The sequence below is a fragment of the Spinacia oleracea genome, chromosome 2 (assembly GCF_020520425.1).
Source record: "Spinacia oleracea cultivar Varoflay chromosome 2, BTI_SOV_V1, whole genome shotgun sequence".
Taxonomy (NCBI): Eukaryota; Viridiplantae; Streptophyta; class Magnoliopsida; order Caryophyllales; family Amaranthaceae; genus Spinacia; species Spinacia oleracea.
This window is the reverse complement of record NC_079488.1, coordinates 41,540,387-41,559,838: the sequence shown is the minus strand read 5'-3', so window position 1 is coordinate 41,559,838 and position 19,452 is coordinate 41,540,387. Positions and strand designations below refer to the sequence as shown.

Here is a 19,452-nt window from a genome sequence, read left to right as displayed (position 1 = left end):
GATTCTGATTCTGGAACAAAGATGTGTGTCGTTGTTGTAGCAAATGGGAGGGGTTGCTCTTCTTCTTCATCGGTTTGGCTTTGGGTCAACAATTTGAAGCCTAATATATCAGATTCATCTCTTGCCTTCTTTTTCTTTTTTGTTGGACGTGGCTTGACAAATTTCTTACTCATACCTATTCTCTCTTGGTAATCTTCCCATGCCTTAGCCATTACCACGTCCAATTCCTCAATGAATCCAGGTTCATCAAACATTTGTTTGTCCTGGCTAAGAACTGAAGGACTCTTGACTTTTTCTTGTGCTTCGGGCAGAATTGGCTCAGTTGGCTTATTTGTGTACTTGCTCCAAATATTATCGACCAGCCTTTTCAGTTCCTCTGCTGTATCGCCTTCTTTGAAAAGGTCAGATGCTTTATCTACCATAACATACATCTCGTTGATATTTGAAGCCAGTGCCTTAGCCAAATCCCCAAATTTGTCCAGAAAGCCCTTCATTCAAGTAACACAGATTCATCAATTAGATATATATTCTAAGAATTAAGTCTATTTGTTCTAAATATTCTATAATATGTTCTAAGGAATGTATTCAATGTTCGGAACTGTGCTAAAACTATTTTTTGAATTCATTTAATATAAGTTCCAACAACCAATACACTTTGTTCTAAGTATTTCATCTAATTGTTCTAATAATTAAACCTACATGTTCTAACCTGTTATTGTATATGTTCTAACTAGTTAAGTAATATGTTCTAAGTATTTAATCCAAATGTTCTATTAATTACTCCTATATGTTCTAACATGTTACTGTATATGTTCTAAATTACCAATTACCATCAATCAAGGGTGAGAAAAATGGAAAATACAAAATCTCATAGACGGCAATGCATTCTAGAATCATAACCAGAGACTATCTTGTTCTATGGTAAAACAATTATGTTGGAATCACCAAACAATATGTTCTAACTAGTTAAGTAATATGTTCTGAATATTCTAACCATGTGTACTAACTTGCATGGTAAGTATTTAAATTCTATGTTTCCAGTTACTTACCATAATGTTGTAGGATGAAGTTGATGAGCCTGCTTGCAAGTGAGGATTTTTCTGGTATATGTGTTCTTCAACTTGTTCTTCTGGTAATCCTTCATAAGCTATTCTTTTGAGCACAACCCCCTTTCCAAGGCCCCTCTTGTTTTCAATCTTCATTCTTTCTTCTGTCCTCTCACTGTTCCAGACTGAAAGGAGAGGGAACTCTCTTGGTTGCACAATCTTCTCCCTTTGCAACCGATCAAAATATGTAATCTGTATAGAGTTTGAATATTTATAAATATTTTGCTTCAAGTAATTAAGACATACGCAATGACAAAACTCTTTGCTAAAAGCAGATCGACTTTCAAAACAAAGAAGGGCAACTTTTAATCATAATCTGTAATAATCAAGCAAGTTTAAGACTTTAAGATTAAACTAGAAAATTCATAGGCTATTTCAATTAAGTAAATGTTTCATTGTAGATTGATATTCTACCAATTAAAATTATATGTTCTAACAACTTTATCAATATGTTCTAACAACTTAATCAATATGTTCTAACAAATTATTTAACATGTTCTAACCTATTGAGGAATATGTTCTGCAACTTAAGATATATATTCTAAGCAGAAAAAGAATATGTTCTAAACATTTAAGTATGTGTTCTAACCAGTTAACATAATTGTTCTATACTTTTAAACTATATGTTATGGGCAGTGTACATACCAGTAACAAAGGCAATGGTCCAGTGAAATAAGCATTTCCTCCTTTCCATTTTTCAGCAGCTATCTTCATATTTACAAAAGTGTAATGGCACCAGTCTAATTCATGAATTTTCTGTAAGTCCATGCAGCTATACAGAAACTTGTATGCCACTTCCGGTCTTGATGTTGAGCATATACAGGTATTCACTACACACACCACGAAATGCCATAAAAATTCATCACACAAGTCTTTTTCACATAACTCATTCAACCTATCTAATACTTTTGACAGGTATGGACTTCCACTTTCCATGTTAAAGAATCCCCTCCATGTTCTCAGAAATGAAACCCATTCTTCATCTTCTTCCTTCTTCGGTTCCACTATTTTCCTTCCTCCTATTGGAAGCCCGTACACAAGGTGTATGTCTTTCAACTGAATATCTATTTCTTCTTTATTATCCATCACCAAATTAACTCTGTTGGCGTCTAAGCTTGTTACAAGTTCAGCAGAAAACGCAGACTTATGGGCACCAATATCTAAATCAAGGAAGGCACCAAAGCTTATTTTCCTAATGGGAGCTCTATGTTGTCTCGGAATTTTAGGAATAAGTGCCATGAACCAATTTGGTGGTATTCTTTGGACCAAAAGTCTAGCCTTTTTCTTCTCCACCGGTTTTGATTTGTTATCCACTTCTACACAGTCTTTTGATCCCGAGTGCACAACAACTGCAGACTTGTGCTTCTTGACATCTCTAACAACAATTTCATTCCCTTGTTTCCTTTTTGCAATATGTTTCCTTCTTTTGTCATTCTTCTGATTCACTTCCTCTTGTTCTTTGTTTACATTGGCATTGGTTTCTTCATTGATGATAGGTTCAGTTTCTGCATTGGTTTGAGTTTCGGTTTCCCTGCAACACATGAAACAAATTAACTTAATGTTATAAATATGTTTATATGTTCTAACAATTGAATTTATATGTTCTAACAAGTGAATCTATATGTTCTGTACGTTATTCTTATATGTTCTAATCAGTTAAGCTAAATGTTCTAAGCAGTTAAGCTATATGTTCTAGCACAGTGAGAGGTGATGTTAAGAATTTATTTTGGATTAAACCTTGAAAACTACTTAAGTCATAGAACTACAAAACAAAACAACAATATAGGAACATCGCAACATGAACACAGATTATAACTATTATTAGAATCTTAAAAACCATTTTGGGAATGGGTATGGTACAAATTATATATAAAAAACATAGAAAAGTTTAGTAGGTCCCAGCTTATTGCATATTGATACACATGAATACCAATCTTTGGACAAAAATCAGATACATTCAACATACATGTTATTGATTCAAGTCTAATTAATCTACTTGTTTTCTATTTGAGAGATTATGTTTTGTCTTAAACCTGACAGTCTCTTTCCGTCCTTTAGTGAGATCAGACTCTTGTTCTTGGTTTCCATTATCATTGCTTTTTTCATTGGTGTTAACTTCAGTTTCTTGATTGGTGTGATCTTCGGGATCCCTGCAACATATGAAACAAAATTAGTTCTTTTTTAAATAGGTATAAATATTTTAACAATTGAATTTATATGTTCTAATAAGTGAACCTATATGTTCTGTAAATTGTTCCATATGTTCTAATCAATTAAGCTAGGTGTTCTAATAAGTCTTTCAACCTAGTACGGGATTGTCATTTTGTTGTCATGTCACATGAATACCAATCTTTGGACAAAAATTAGATACATTCAACATACATGTTATTGATTTCAAGTCTAATTAATCTACCAGTTTTCTATTTGAGAGATTATGTTTTGTCTTAAACCTGACAGTCTCTTTCCGTCCTTGAGTGAGATCAGACTCTTGTTCTTGGTTTCCATTATCATTGCTTTTTTCATTGGTTCTAACTTCAGTTTCTTGATTGGTGTGATGTTCGGGATCCCTGCAACATATGAAACAAAATTAGTTCTTTATTAAATAGGTATAAATATTTTAACAATTGAATTTATATGTTCTAATAAGTGACCCTATATGTTCTGTAAATTGATTTGGGAATCTTCTGCACAAATCAATCTTCTGCACAAATCAATCTCCCATGGTACTATAGCAAAGCGGTAAATCCTATTTGCTAACCCCATTAAACTGATATGCTCTCTTTCCAAATAGTTGTCAATCAACATTGTTTCAGACAATTGGACATGCATTTAACCTTGTCTATTATCAAGGTTACCAATTAACATACATCATCAACAAAGAAATAAATGTTTACCATTGAATAGTCGAGTCAACAGAACACCACAACTTTGTAAAAAACCATGGAGAAGAGATCATAAGCAGCAAAAGAGCAAGGATTCATACACATGTCTACATCCAATCTAATCCAATCAAGATAATTCGAACACGTTGAACAATTCAGAATATTGTTTGTTGTAGTGATGTATTAACTATTATGATTACACTAGTTAGCTTTCAAATTCAGAACATTTGCGTTCATATTTAGAACATATGCAATTATGATTACACTAGCTAGCTTTCAAATTGATCTATGATGTTCTACACAATGATCTATGATGTTCTACATTCTTAACCTAGAATGCTCATAACTAGGAAATTGGATGAAAAACAAGAAGCAGTGTATCTTAAATTATGCAATTCAACTAATGTTTTATTACCCCCTCACAGGGCTTAAGTGTCATGAAGATACACTCGCACATTAACAGTTAAAACCATACAACTACATAATTCAATCTTACTGGCTTTATGCAGAACACATTTGTCATCACCAAACTACATCTGATGCAGTATCTTTTCAATTATAATCAAAACACAAGCTCACTTTGACAGTCATTTAAAGGTAGTTTTATTTTAATAAAGGCTGGAAAGGATAAATAGAAGGGAAGGGAAGAGACAGGATGAATGTTCCTTTTCTTGGTTTACTAGGTAACAACTGGATAGAATCCCTTGTTGGTTAGTTATGCAAGGACTTTATGTAATCAACTTTCCAAAAAATTCCACACTGTATCTTCTTTTCCTTTCCCACCAATTCCATTACAATCTAGGGGAAGATCTAGTTAATTAGGATAAGATGTATTAGTCCAAGAAGAACCGGGGCATTGGTAGGTGAGATATCGAGCTTTTTACAGGGCCTGTTAGCAATGATGGAGTCTCTTGTTAACCAACTGTCTTAGCTATTGAACTCATGCTCTTAAGCACGATCCCACGTTAGTTGAATTTGGCCAAGAATGCCATCAGATGATCAGATAGTCAATCAGTCTTAACTGATTCCCAAATATCGTAAAACTTGTCTCATTGAAATATTTTAATAGATAAATAAAGACTCATTAAAACTAACATACTCATTGATTATAAAATAATCATTGTTCTAACTATCGTTTAAAATACTCATTAGAACGAATTGGCTGCATATTAAGAGAGCTTTCTCAATGATCCCAGTGTTCTGTTGTCCCTACCCCCTACCCCCAGCCCCTTTCTCCTCCAGCTATATCTCCTATCCTTTTGAAGAAAGATCAATATCAATAAATTAGGTGATTGTTGTTGGTCAATATGATGGTCATGAATGAATGAACTTGAGAATCAGCAACTGATTTATGAGCCTACTTAATATTAATGGCGGCATATTTAGAGGTTTATGAGCCTGATTTATCTGCATATTTAGAGGTTTCACTTCAGTCCAGCAACAGCAAATAGAGCAAACATTTTTTTCTTTCCCAACCACTAAAAGCTGAAATGACCTTGGTTTTGCCTATAAAGTAAACATGGCAGTAATGAATTGTATGTAGCAGTAGTCAAGGTGATGTATGGATTTTTTTACAAGCAGGCAGCAGCTATAGTGAAAACAGAACTTGGACTCTATTATTGACCTACGAACATAGTAGAACTGTAGAAGGGAGGGGTGAGAGGCGAGAAGAAAACGAGAAAAATATTAAAGGAAAAGAGGAGATGGTAAGTTCTTTATAAATTCTCAGCCAATTCACTTCAACATAAAACTACTTTACATTCCTCAAACTTATCATTTTGTATCCGCTACAGTTATCCCATGCTTAGCAAGAAAATTCCTTTCCCTTGACAGAAATTCTCTAAAATATAGCATCCTCATATACCTATTCATTTTTTGTAAGACACTAGCAACATCATGGTTAGTGTAGTAGTCCCTGACTGCCTGATACCAGCTTGACAAAGACTGAGGAGAGGTAGTAGGTTTTGACTCCTTTTGAGAGAAGAGATGAATTTATGAATATATGCGAGACCAAGGTTAGAATAGGGAAATGGAGGGAATATTAAAAAGGAATAAGCTGAAAGAGAGACAAGAAAATAGGAGATAGAACAACCATTTTGAAGGGAAAAGACAAAAAAATTGGGCAAAGACGGGGACCGAGTTGAGAAAATAGACGTCGAATAGCTTAAAATAAAATACTAATCACACACCTTGCAACAAGGCCAAAATTCAGCAACACAAGGAATGTACCTCCCAAAAACAATACTAAAATAGAAAATATGATGACTTAATACTCCTCAGCAACACAAAAACTTCAAAATCAAAGGTTATTTTTCATGAATCGAGATAGCTAAATAGGCCACAAGAAAGTGGGTAGAGGACCATAGCCAAGTTTATATTCATTTATCAAATTTGCAGCTTCTTCTTCAAATCTGGAAAACTGATATCCTAGTAATCCTACACATTATTCAATCGGGGATAACATCTCAATCTTATTACTATCAATCCTTGATGAACAAAGGAACAAAGAAGCACCTTCAGTCCTTCATACACAGCCAGTCACAACTAGTAACATGCCTTCGTATAAATGGCTCACTCGCAACAAATTCGGCTCTATAAAACTAATGAAAATTGACTCTAATATTGCAACTAACAAATGGAGTGCCAAATATATTGTTAAGACCCTAATAATACCCCTAGGCTCAGCCTCTCCGCTCTATTTTGAGTCTTTCAACAATGCAGTATCATCACCGCCATAACAAAACCTCAAATCCATCATTATAACTACCGGGGAATCAACACCAAGCTTTTCTGATTAACAATGTTATAAATAAGTCAAGTTTGGAGCAATTAACTCCAACAAACAACAATATCAAAAGGAAAACTATGGCAATTAAACCACCCCATTATTCCTAAACATTGGATGATAGGAGCAATTAGAAAGCATTTGGAAACATTATGTAGATGAAAACATATAAATCAAGAAGTAAAACTTATATAGAAAAACAGTATTACTCAATATTATCATCAAACAAACATGATATATCTTCAACTAGAACAAGAAGCATCCAATTTCTATGATGTTCTACACAATGATCTATGATGTTCTACATTCTTAACCTTCATGTTCTAAAGTATTGAGAGTATAAAGTATTACTCTAAATTGTTCATGATGTCGTTCAGAAGTGATTGCGGGACAACTGGCTCCGTTTCTTTGGCGCGTTCATTCTTATTCCTTCTGTTTAAAATTTCAAATCAAAAATATCAAAAAATGTTGAAAATATCTTAAAATTCTCAAAATAATTCAAAAAATTACAAATTAATTTCTTTTAAAAAATACTGAAAATTCATTAAAAAATTTCAGAATAATATAGGATGATGTTAATAAAAATTCATAAAAAATTTCAACATCGCTAGAAACATACAAAAATTCGCAGACTAAAAATTACAAAAATAATTCCGAAAATTACGAAAAAATTACAAAAATTACGGAATTAATAAATAAAATTCGCTACAATTAAAGCACCGAATTCTTACTCTTCAGTATCGACTGGATTTGTTGCTTGTTTGTCGTGTTTGTGTTTGCTGAAAATCGAAATTTAACAAAAATTATCTTCAATTAATGTATATATACTACGAACGAAGTTCGAAATTAGGTTACAAATTCGCTTACCTTCGTCGTTCGTATTGGTTTCGTACTCCAGTCATCTTCAATTGAAAAAATTAGGTTAAAATTAGAAAAAATTGTAGAAGGAGAGAAGAAATGTAGAACTATTGAACTCGAATTTACCTTAAATCTGCAATACACCGGCGGCGAAGGACGTTGATCGGCCGTTTTTGGAGCTGCGATGGCGGTTTTCGCGAGAGGAGAGAGAAAATCGTGAGGGAGAACAGAGAGAGTCTCGAATGGGAGAGAGAAAGAAGAGGAAAGGTTTTAGAGAGAGAAAGTGGGTGGGGTTTAGTGATAGAGACGTGGCTTTTAATGGGGAAGGTGGATGGGTTTGCTCACATTTAATCCTAGCCATTAGATTGAATCTAATCCTACGGATTAGATTCATTATCATATAAAGTAGTATACTCACATAGGGACCTATTTTCACAGGATCTCTTCCATATATATATATATAAAAATATATATATATACATATATATATATATATATATATATATATATATATATAAATATATATATATATATATATATATATATATATATATATATATATATATATATATATATATATATATATATATATATTATATATATATATCTTTAACCCTTAAAAAGTGGGAGTCTTATGAACAGTAACTCAACACTAAATTTCATTTTACTTTTTAATTCAATGATACCCATTAAAATTAAAATTTTATTCTTATTATTATTAAATTTCTCCCATTACCGGACATCTGAAATAGGATTAAACATATCAACAAGAAGTTGTTCGGCATATCCACGAAACTGTCATCGACTTCGAGAGGTAAAAAAATTAATAACATAGCAGACAAACGACATAGCATATATTGTGATGTAAGAATTAAATCAAAGCCGGTACAACTTGTCCTTCTACATATCATTAGTACAATAAATGTAGAGCATTAGAACAAAGTTGATATCAAATTAGTTATTCCTAAGCTATGATATTGTGAAGTAAGCATTAAATCAAAGTCGGTACAACTTATCACTCTACGTATCATTAGTACAAATATATATAGAGCATTAGAATAAAGTTACATATCAATTTAGTTATTCCGGAGCAAACCGCGCGCAACGCGCGCCTATATATATATATATATATATATATATATATATATATATATATATATATATATATATATATATATATATATATATATATATATATATATATAAGTACTAGTCCCTCCGTTCCATTTAGTTGTTACACTAACATTTGCACAAAGTTTTAGGTGATAAGTGGTTGTTTGATTATCAATTGTTATTTTACTGAAAAAGTAGATGTGATAGGAGTAGTGTGGTATGTTTTTAATTGAATGAGAGAGAGTGTGGGGACAAAAAAAAAGTTAGTGGGAAGAGAGAGACGATATAATAATTGTGGATCATTCCTAATTTAGAAGTGTAACAACCAATCTGGGACGGACGAAAAAGGAAAGTGTAACAACTAATCTGGGACAGAGGGAGAGAGTAATTAAATTGTCTTTTTTTAATTATTGGGAATTATTCCAGCCCTCCTCTACTATCAAGTATGGCTTTGCCCCTACCCCACTCCCCAAAGTGAGTAATAAATCTTTGTTCATATTAATTATTTGTTAAATCGTGTGTATGATACCAAACCTAAAGAATACAAAGGGACAAAGGGAGTATATATTTTTAAACATATTGGATGCATGCATGTTACAAGTTGCGTCCCGTTTTTTTGGCCTCATTTGTCATGTCCCCAAAAAATTACTCCATTACTAAAAATGTTCACGGAATGACTTTACTCAGATGAAATACATTTGGTAATTTTAGTCCTACCATTTTTATCCCTTCACAATTCCACTCATCTAACTCTTAATAATAAATCACGTAATGGAGCATGGGGCAAATTATTATGGAACGAGGAGGTACAATTCTTGAAAAAAGAGGAGGTATAATAACGTCATTCTCATTCAAGTGGGAAAAACAATGTAACCTTCATGCGAAATAAATGGAAGTTAGCAATCCAAGCGCCATCCAGAATAAGACGACAAGTAGCAGCTAATCAGCAATTCCTTGATACTTGAAATCGTAAAGCAAGAGTTCGTAAATCTAGCTACGCAAAAATCAGGCACTCCTCCTCAATGCGCCTTTTACAAAAACCGGTTTCGTTGTTAAAACCGTAACCAATAAGTCAACAAGACATAAACAACGAATTACAAAACAAACAACTGTACAAGAAATGTTGTTCTAGAAATGAAGCAACCAATAGACAAGCAAGGGGAGAGGTATAAAGGGGAAAGAAAAAAGATGAAATTTACAACAAGTAGCGATTCCTCTCAAACATGAAGTTTGTACGAGAGAAATGAAGTGACAAAACATATAAACTCTATGGAAACCTCATCTTATAGCAGAAGGATGCTACCATGTCACCTAAGCCAAAGCTTCAGCCATGATGGACCTATATGAGACTTGTTTTTCATAAAGGTCGCGGAAAATCTTATACTTGCCATCGTGGTACTTCTTGACATTGAGATCTTTAGATGGATGAATGACCTATAACAGAAGTACACTCATGGGTTAGCATCGGCAGAATAGAAATTATACACGGTACGGAATGTTATGTTCAAACATAGAATGAATCACTTTTCGTACATGGATATAACTACATTACATTCTTATCCTTTAAATGGTGGTCACTGGGCAGCCATGGTTTTAGCAGTTCCTCATACTCACACAGTCACATATACACACACCTCTCCCAAGTCCCAACCATCCCAACTTCACTCTACGATTTTGCGGCACTATTATTTGGTTCACGAATCATGTTCTTAACTAACAAGATAGAAACATACTTTAATAAACTTATAAACTTAAACAGCTTCATCATCTCCTTATCTCTCTGGAAATTTCCAAAGCAAGATACAAAACTTCCTACCTGGCCCGCTGCATTCAGTGCTTTCATTGCCTCATGGAGGCTGGGATATTCCTTCGCTGCAACAGCACCAAGAATAGCAGCACCCAATAGAACAGACTCATTTTCCCGTGGGAGAATGACTGGGTATCCTGTGCAAAAAACAGACTATTAATGGAGTGCCAGGTCCCAGTGTATCAATGAGTTGATTTATAGTAGTAGAGATTATCAATAACACTTCATTCTTTAATATTATCAAGGCAAAACATTAAGCAAAAGAAAATACACATAAAAATGATGAAGTTAGAGATATTACTATTCATTTCTAACTTCCTCTTTTGAAAGGTGTGTAGGGAATTCCAGAATTGCACAGAACAGTTTATAGCAAAAAAGTATTGGGGGGTTGGGGGGTGATAAAGAAAGATACTCAGGAACAAACCTGTAATATCTGCATGCTCTTGTATGTACAAAGGATTCTTTGCTAGTCCACCACATGCAAGAAGGGTGTCTATCTGTAACAATGAAAAAGTCAGAATTAGGAGCGTAGCGCGTCCTGGGAACGATCATAACAAACCAAAGAAAGCTTTTCTTCACAAGTCAGAGTCTTCCAAATGGTTTCTTTGAAAAATAATAACCGTGCTTCAATTTACACAAGAAAGCTTCAACAAATTTGTTATTTACTATTGGATTAATGATGGGCTAACAAATAGGTACTGGATTCAAAATATCCCAAAAGGGCATGGTTGAGAATGCACAACAACAACGTAATGTGCATAGTTCATAGGATACTGGGATCGGAAGAAGGAGGATACCAATGGCACAATGTTTATATGATCCTTACACATGAAGAAAGTAACATTTATATCCCAAGTTGTCAGCATGCGCTGCACGCCTAACAAAACGTGCTTACAGGGTAGCTCTGTTGAAGCTATCAATAAATTGAATACAATATCTTCTCAAATTAGGGAAGGTATATCCGTATATAGGTAGTAGGTAGTAATATAATCATTTTGTGAAACCGAGTGAAGATATATAACACCATGAAGTTAATTCCAATTGCTAAAGAAGCATTAGAAAGCAAAGAAGGTGACATAGAAGTATTAAAGATCTATAAATTCAATTTTTTTGATAGAGTCCACAGTCACTAGTCATACCATAGCCAACTAATCAGTTCACCACTACAATAGTACAATCTACTTGCATAAATTTAGACATATTTTTTAAAAAAAAATATGCACCACTTCAATCCACTAGTCACTTACTATTTGTCACCTATTTTTATCTCACAAAGTTCAAGAATCAAGATTTACCTCATTTCAAATCCTTTAGAAAAGACCAAAACATTTACAATATTTATCTGGTATATTTACAGTCAACAGCAGTATGCACACTAGAAAGTGGTTCCAACAGAAGTCCCTATGGAACCTATTTAATCCTTATACTAAGGTTTTCTGAGTCTGAGAACTCAAGCAACAAGCCCTCGACTAGTAAACTCCTCAAGTAACATGGCATGTTATGTCAGTTGGCATATCTTAAGAAGATTCCTCCTTTCAAATAATATATCCTCACTGATAATTTCCCGTATTCACTACTTTATATAATCAACAACTTATCTAGGTATAGTCATGTGCACATTATTCCATGAATATCTGCAAAGTTGTCTAAGGCTTCGATTGTGGGAAACTGGGAATGACGAAAATTGGCAAAAAAGGAATTTTATGTGCATTGATACTCCAAAGTCCAATGTCCAAAGACCAAGAGTTGCGACTTTACGGTGGTCAAACAAATACATACCCAACTAAAGAAATACAGTATACTTTTATAAAAATATGCCCATCCCAACAATAAAAAAAATGTGTTATAGATCTATCAATTAGTTTAAGTCTAAGTCTTTATTTATTTATTTAAGTTATACGTCATCTAACTATCTAAGTGTTCAACTTTTATTTAACAACTACTTCGTGTATAGAAAGAGTTTTGACAGCATGACTTGTTTACAGGAAATCTTCCCAATATACCACTGTGGAATACGGGTAGCAAACTGCTTTTGCTCTTCTGGGTGTAGATATTCAGCTATAGATCTATCAAAAATGCAACTTAAAAGATTGACCTGAGTAGAAAAGGGTTATAGAGTAGTAATGTGAAGTTCAAAGAAGAACGTGAGTTTTTAGCTTCATGATAGCAGTCTGACAAAGTAATGAAAAGTCCCCTTATTTTGCATTTTGCAATGTTTAACAATGACGAATTATGCATACTTACTTTGTGGCCATTGGCATTGCATTGCTCAATGATGTGGCGTGTACCATATGCAATACCTTGTACAGTGGCAAGATAAAAAAGAGCAAGTTGCTTTTCACTTGTGTCAAGTGTAAGACCACTGACCACCCCTTTTGCATTAGGATCTGCGACAGGAGACCTGAGCCAATTGCCAAATTTAATGGTTTATATTCTGAAGTGCACTACAGAAATTGGAAATCAACAACACGAAAATCGCGGTCCGGTGTACCTATTCCCATGAAAGTCGGGAAGGACATGAATATCCTTCGACAGAGCAGAAAGAAACGGGGCATTTAGCTCCTGACTCATCGATTCTAACATCTTGTTTAGAAGTGCAAACACTGTAGTTCCTGAAAGGTTAAAGGAAACAAGCCAATCATTGAAGATGTATTTGAAAAGGCTGATGATGATGATTAAACCAAAAAAGAATAATAAACATTACCCTGAGATGCAGCACAATTGGCTAGGTGAGGAGAAGCTACATGGTTTTCAATTATGTGATCCAAGAGTGCCCCAGTGACACTTTGGCCGCCCTCTGTAAGCCAGAATTGGGGTACCATTGCTGAACATGTGAAAAAGAAAATGCAGAATCACCTCTTAAATTTTTGGATAGGATAAAAGAAACCTACTAATGGAAGGGTACAAGTGTACAACAGCAGCCAGCAGGGGAAAAAACTGAGAAAACATGGTGAAAAGTGTACCAGACCAAAATGGCCCCCAGACCCCTGGAATAAACAACTTGCTGCGAGATACAGCCATATGGCAAGTAGATGTTCCACAAACCAAGACCATACGATGGCAGATTCCTTCCTTCTCATCAACTGAACAAATGAAACTCCCCTGTCAGACGAAGTGAAGTCGATGAGCTAACATGATTGTCAGAAGAGCAAGTTATACCTTCACAATTCAGTTCAGATGCTGTCAGGCTTTCCATGACCCCAACCCCACCAGCATGGGCATCAATCAAAGATGTTCCTACTGGAGTGCCTGCTTCCAAACCCAGTTCCTGAAATGATGAAGCAACAACATTTATCTACATTATGCACGTAGACCTAGCCCACCAAAATGATATAGCTATGTACTATGTTGAATGGATCTCAAGGAAGCACCACTTAATATCAATTTGAACTCTTCAGTACAAAATTTCTTGCCTTTGCAGCAGCTGGTGTTAGACCAGAGCCCAAAGAATGCCCAGGGAAAGCTACACTTCGGCCTGTTGGCAAATTTAGAGAGAAAAAGGCACCAAAGAATTATAAACAGGAAAAAGGAACAAAAATCTTAAAAGTAGTGTGTATAAATAAAAAAAAGTTAAACCATATCAGCATATAAGCATATACCTACGTTATCAAATGCATCAATAGAAGTTTAGAGATGACAAACATGCCTAGAACATAGGTGAATGACTGAAGAAGAACATGATGCAAATGTCTAGAGAATTGAAGTTTTTGATTGACTCGGTAAACTATCACCTAAACTTTGTTATTGACAGTTGACAATACAGAACAAACAGGAATATTCAGACAGGAAGCTAGCCTTTCTTTGACCATTTAGAATATGTTTGCAAGGTGCAAGTATCCTGAATACTAAGTACACCACAATCTTTAAAGAGGGAAAAAAAGGCAAAAACAAGAATGCCAAATAGATTCTGGCACAGAGAATATATTAATTGCACCACGGAAGAAGGCAGTGCCTTTTAGATAGCACCTGATTTTTTGAAGATAATTTTTTAAACTAAAAAATCTGGACACAGTCTCAAAAACCGTTGGAGATTAATAATAGGCTACACATATTGCTTCAATTATCTATCAAACGACAATGTAAATTTATTAATTCACATATATTTAAATCATCATAAGGCATCTAGGTGTAAAGAATATTCAGTTGATAAGTTCGTCTAAAACGGTGTTGAAAATTCATAAACCAGACTCAAGTATCAGCGTTAAGCATACAAAAAACAAAAGCATGAAGTATACCAATCTTGGCATGATGTCCGTCGATCAAATCACCTAAGCCAATCTCCTCCCAAAAGCCATCATCCCAACCACAAGCTTCCATATCACGAGAATTTTTCTCATCCAATTGCTCTAGGTGTGCGTGACCCAGATATGTCCACTTGCAAACAGTGGTGCATAGGCTCCTCGTATCGTCACCAGTTGCCCTAGAAAAATATTCAAATTAAGAGCAAACCAAAAGTTAAAACAAATCAATACAAGAACAACTGAACAAGGCAACCAAGTACCTATAGGACAGCCAGTCACTTAAATCCATCCACCGAAAAGCCATCGACCAAGACTCCTTGAGGTTTTCCTTAACCCACAAAAGCTGCAGAAAAATACTCTTATAGATTATGTTCCACACAATTCACAACTCCGCTGTAAATGCATCTGAGGAGGAAACAGTTCCAGAAGCTGATTATTTTTGCTAAAATCTGCCTTTAAAGCTTGCATTGGGCTAGGAAGATAATAACAATAACAATTCAGATGTTTTGTAGTGGCTACATCCATCAAGGCATGCTCTTCAGCGCTGACCTTGACAAGAGAATAAGGATATACATTATTTATCTCAATGCAATTTTAACTTGATCTCCAGAACTCCCGTTAGTTCCACCTCTTGCAAACCTAATTGCTAATTATGATCTCAACAAAATTAATATGCTAGGAATACATTGTCTATTCTATCTCTCCGGTCTCCCAAGCATCTCAAATTTCTTCACCACATGATTTCTGGTTTTTTGTTAGGGCTATGGCTTTACAACTAAAGCTTGATCTCCTCAGCAGCTTGATCATTGCTCAGCCAGAGGCCAGCGCCCTCAATTAGCTGTAGAAGCTAGTTGATTGAGTTTATTCTTCAGCTATACACGTCTGCCTTGATCCACTCCCTCGATAAAAGATTCTTAAGGAGCAAGGGTCTGTCAGAGGAATTACTGTATGTGCCTGAAAGTTCATCAACCTTCGCCAGCATTTAATTTTTCAGTTTGCTTTAACATTTCAAACACTTTGGCCCACTTCTATTGACTCTGAGAGATAAAAGATGACATATACATCCAAATATATGATGAACGACCGACACGAAGAAGCAGAATCCAGATATATATTTTTTGGGGTAGTAATAAGCAGTACAAACTTACCTAAGGTTTTCAGTAATACTGCAGAAATACTCTACAGTTAGGTATTAGAAAAAAGGAATATCGTCCTACTAATCTGTCTGTTCCTTAATTGTGTAGCATATACTTGGGATTCCAACAGACTTCTGTGGGTTGTGAAAAAAAATATCCTAAACTTGTACAGTTGTACAAGTGGTTTACCCCAGTTAAAAACTGGGGAGGGGGGAATTGAAGATGTCAGCTTATTTTATACTCCCTCCGTCCCGGAATACTTGACATGTTTTCCTTATCGGGCCGTCCCTTAATACTTGACCTGTTTCTAAAAATGAAAATATTCTAACAATATTATATTATTTCTCACTCCACCCCTATTAACCCACCTACCCCCAACTCCATACAAAAAATAATTAAAAATTCAACCCCTACTCTCCCCCAACCCCACCTCTTAACCCACCTACCACTAACTACATTAAAATAATACCCCACTATCAACTACTACCTATTAAATTAAATAAGTCAATTCAAGTTCCTTAAACTCTGTGCCGGTCAAACCGGGTCGAGTATTCCGGGACGAAGGGAGTAACCTCTTACTATCCTACGTAATGGTACAGCAGTATAGCTATAAGAAACACATCTTTTATTGCCACGAAGTTGCTACAAGGCTGCAAAAGAAGCTTGTACTGGATCTAGAAGTAGCAGAACATTAACAACTAAAAGAACCAGAGGCCTACTCTAATACTTACTAAATCTTCAAGGAGAGGGTTAAAGTTTCTCTCTAAATAGGGAAATAGCTAATGAGACAACTAAAATTCTGGCTTGTTTGCTTTTGTCTTTCAATTCTCATACAGCAGTTGGACACAAAACTGAACCTTGAGGACTCTTAACATAGTGTTGTTCTTACTCATCCATATAAATGCAGAGAGAGTTAGTTCTCTCTTCTTTTTAATTTTGAAAAATGAAACCTTTTGCACAAGAATTGGAATGGTGGGACTCGTGGGAATGAACCATGCATGTTTACGACGTGGGTGCTATTTACAATTTTACCTGTTTCCATAGATAACGAAATGTTACTTCTCAAAACCAGCTACAGTGAAAGATTTAAGGATCACAAGCATTCCAAAAATTTGTTCCCCAAGAAAGGGTTATGCAGCAGAAGAAGAATGTATTGAAAAGCAGGTACCTTAGGTGGCTCCATCTCAGGAGAAAGAGATCCCCCGCAGTATTGCAATACAGGTGAGTTGGAAGCATTGATCCGTTCAGCTTGCTTTACAGCTCTGTGGTCCATCCAAACTATGACATTTCTTCTAGAATCACCACTCCAGGACACTGTGACTGGTGACCCATCAGCATCTACAGCCACTGGAGAAAAGAAGCCACGTTAGTCATAATATCAGAAAGTAACTCTAGAAAGAAGTAGAGCCTGTCCTTAATTTTCTAGGAAAAACTGACAAAATATAAGAACAAAACGTTTACGCACCAAGGGAACATGTTGCTGCAAAACCGATACCCACTACTTCTTTTCCATCTACATTTGCAAGAGAGCACGCTGATTTCACGGCTGAACAGACAGCAAGCCAGATATCGGTTGAAGATTGCTGGTTGAAAGCAGAAATAAAAAGCCCAAAAAATAATAAATGGAAGGAAGAAAACCTAAAATAATAAAAAAGTACTCTGTATCTTATCCAACGTCTTTGTAACGCAGCAGGTTACAGCCTGCCATGCATGAAAAAAAGAAGAAAAAATGGTGGTGTTGGTTTATTAAAAATTCCTGAATGACTATCTCACCTCAATACAATCAGCTTCCTTCCAGATTTGTACAGGACAACTTCCAAAACCTAGAAGCTTTCCTTCTATATCAAACAAACCTGTATCCGCGCAAATCTGTCAGAAACAGCCTAGCATATGGAGCCAGACTACATAATGACATGATGACTAAAAATGAAACTTTACTATACTTCCTTATAGCATCTAATAGGTATAACAAATAATGTAAAACTGTTAATCGCATTATGGATAGCATTGTGAATTTTCTTATCCCTGTTTATGATCTTTCTATCTGTCTCATCAATAACATCAATTTAATGATACATACATGCAGCTTTTATTTTCAAGCTAATATCGTTTAACTCATGCCATTTTCTAGATCAATGGAAAAAGTAAGTAATTAAAAACAATTTCCACTTGAACTTTCCAGCAAGGATATCTAGATAAGCCATTAGATATCAGAGTGTTGTGTTGCAAGCTTTCCCTCTATATATCCATAAAACAAGCAAACTTTGTTACAGAGAACGACTAACGAGGCATATGAATGCATGGAATGAGAGAGTAAAGTGTTCTCCAAATAAATTACAACGAACTGGCATCAATTTTCTAACGAATACAACAAACAAACACGTTATGATTCTTCAACTTTCACGTCCAGAAGCTAAGCATAAGTTCTTAAACATTAACAAGCAAAACGAAATCTTATGTGAGCTACATTCCTCAGAAACACCTAGAAAAAAACGCTTAATTAACTAGGAATGAATAACTAACCAAACAGCTTTGAATTATTTGCACTTCTCGAGAGTGTTATAAAACTTCACTTACTTACACTCATATAGGGGGTGTCATAATTTTCCTTGACCAGTAGGCTTATAAGCGGCATTTTTAGACATTTTGGGTGGAGATTTGTCAATACTTGCACGATTCCGCATACTATATTGGCCTCGACTCACTAAACTAACATAAAAAGTTAGTCAAAGGAGAGTATAGCTTGCAATTAGCCTATTAAGGCTTTAAAAAAGCAATGTCTCTTCATTAAGTTATCCGCCTAAACTAACTCACAACACTAGCAGAACAGGCACCAAAAAACACAATCAATCGCCTAAAGCACGGGCCGAGCAATCACTAATCGATACTCGAGCATATTACTGTGTACACTTTATTGACAATTTGACATTCTCCTTTCCTATAATCTTGCATTTCAACAAACCAACTCTAAACTTTATTACACCCAATAGTTTACACCAACTCTACACTTGATTATATCCTCTAGTTCATTTAAACGCAATGGTAATGACAATAAGCAGCAAATGCAATACAATAAACAAAAAAAACTGCAAAAAATTTCAATAAAAGGCATTTTACAATTTGCAATAAAACAGTGATCACATTGAATTACAAAAAGTCAATTAGAAAATTATAACACAAAAAAGAAATAAAATTACTCAAAATCAATACGAAAACAACGAACGAAGTAATTGCATATGAAAGGAAACGACGTCGTAGAGAGGAGAGGGAAAAGGAGGAGGGAAAGGACCTGCGCGAGCGCTGCCAGTGCCAACGTCGACCCCGAGGTAGACGGAGCGGAGAGGGGCGTCTTCTACGGCGGAATCCATTCTAGAGGCGACGGCGGGAGGGGCGGAGGAAGAACGGGAAGGAAGGAAGAAGCGTTGAGGAGGGTGGCGTTGTCCAATTAACGGGGTTGTTTCTGTTGTTTTTCTTGGTTTTGGCTTTCCAAAATGCCATACATTCCTATTTTTGTCTTTTTCTTT

At 35.2% G+C, this 19,452-nt stretch overlaps 2 protein-coding genes across 3 annotated transcripts; both read right to left on the bottom strand.

The window, feature by feature from the left end:
* Positions 1-3,066: 3,066 nt before the first annotated feature.
* LOC130466897 (uncharacterized) lies at positions 3,067-7,932 on the bottom strand. Its single transcript, XM_056835464.1, has 6 exons — positions 7,758-7,932; positions 7,641-7,675; positions 7,505-7,552; positions 7,125-7,205; positions 3,557-3,673; positions 3,067-3,256 (listed from the first exon to the last, which is right to left on the bottom strand). The coding sequence occupies exons 2-6, from the start codon at positions 7,673-7,675 to the stop codon at positions 3,094-3,096; spliced, it is 444 nt and encodes a 147-aa protein (XP_056691442.1). The 5' UTR covers positions 7,758-7,932; the 3' UTR covers positions 3,067-3,093.
* A 1,745-nt stretch (positions 7,933-9,677) lies between these two features.
* On the bottom strand, positions 9,678-19,451 carry LOC110779486 (uncharacterized). 2 transcript variants are annotated; one of them, XM_021984000.2, is made up of 15 exons: positions 19,218-19,451; positions 17,702-17,781; positions 17,394-17,511; positions 17,097-17,275; positions 15,053-15,135; positions 14,787-14,971; positions 13,965-14,026; positions 13,711-13,819; positions 13,515-13,634; positions 13,256-13,375; positions 13,043-13,163; positions 12,796-12,952; positions 10,976-11,048; positions 10,561-10,688; positions 9,678-10,178 (listed from the first exon to the last, which is right to left on the bottom strand). In XM_021984000.2, exons 1-15 carry the CDS (start codon positions 19,294-19,296, stop codon positions 10,056-10,058), a joined length of 1,737 nt encoding a protein of 578 aa, XP_021839692.1. In that variant the 5' UTR covers positions 19,297-19,451; the 3' UTR covers positions 9,678-10,055. The 2 variants fall into 2 exon arrangements, with proteins under 2 accessions (XP_021839692.1, XP_056692716.1); XM_056836738.1 differs by having other exon boundaries at positions 17,394-17,474; positions 19,218-19,251.
* Between the last annotated feature and the right edge of the window lies 1 nt (position 19,452).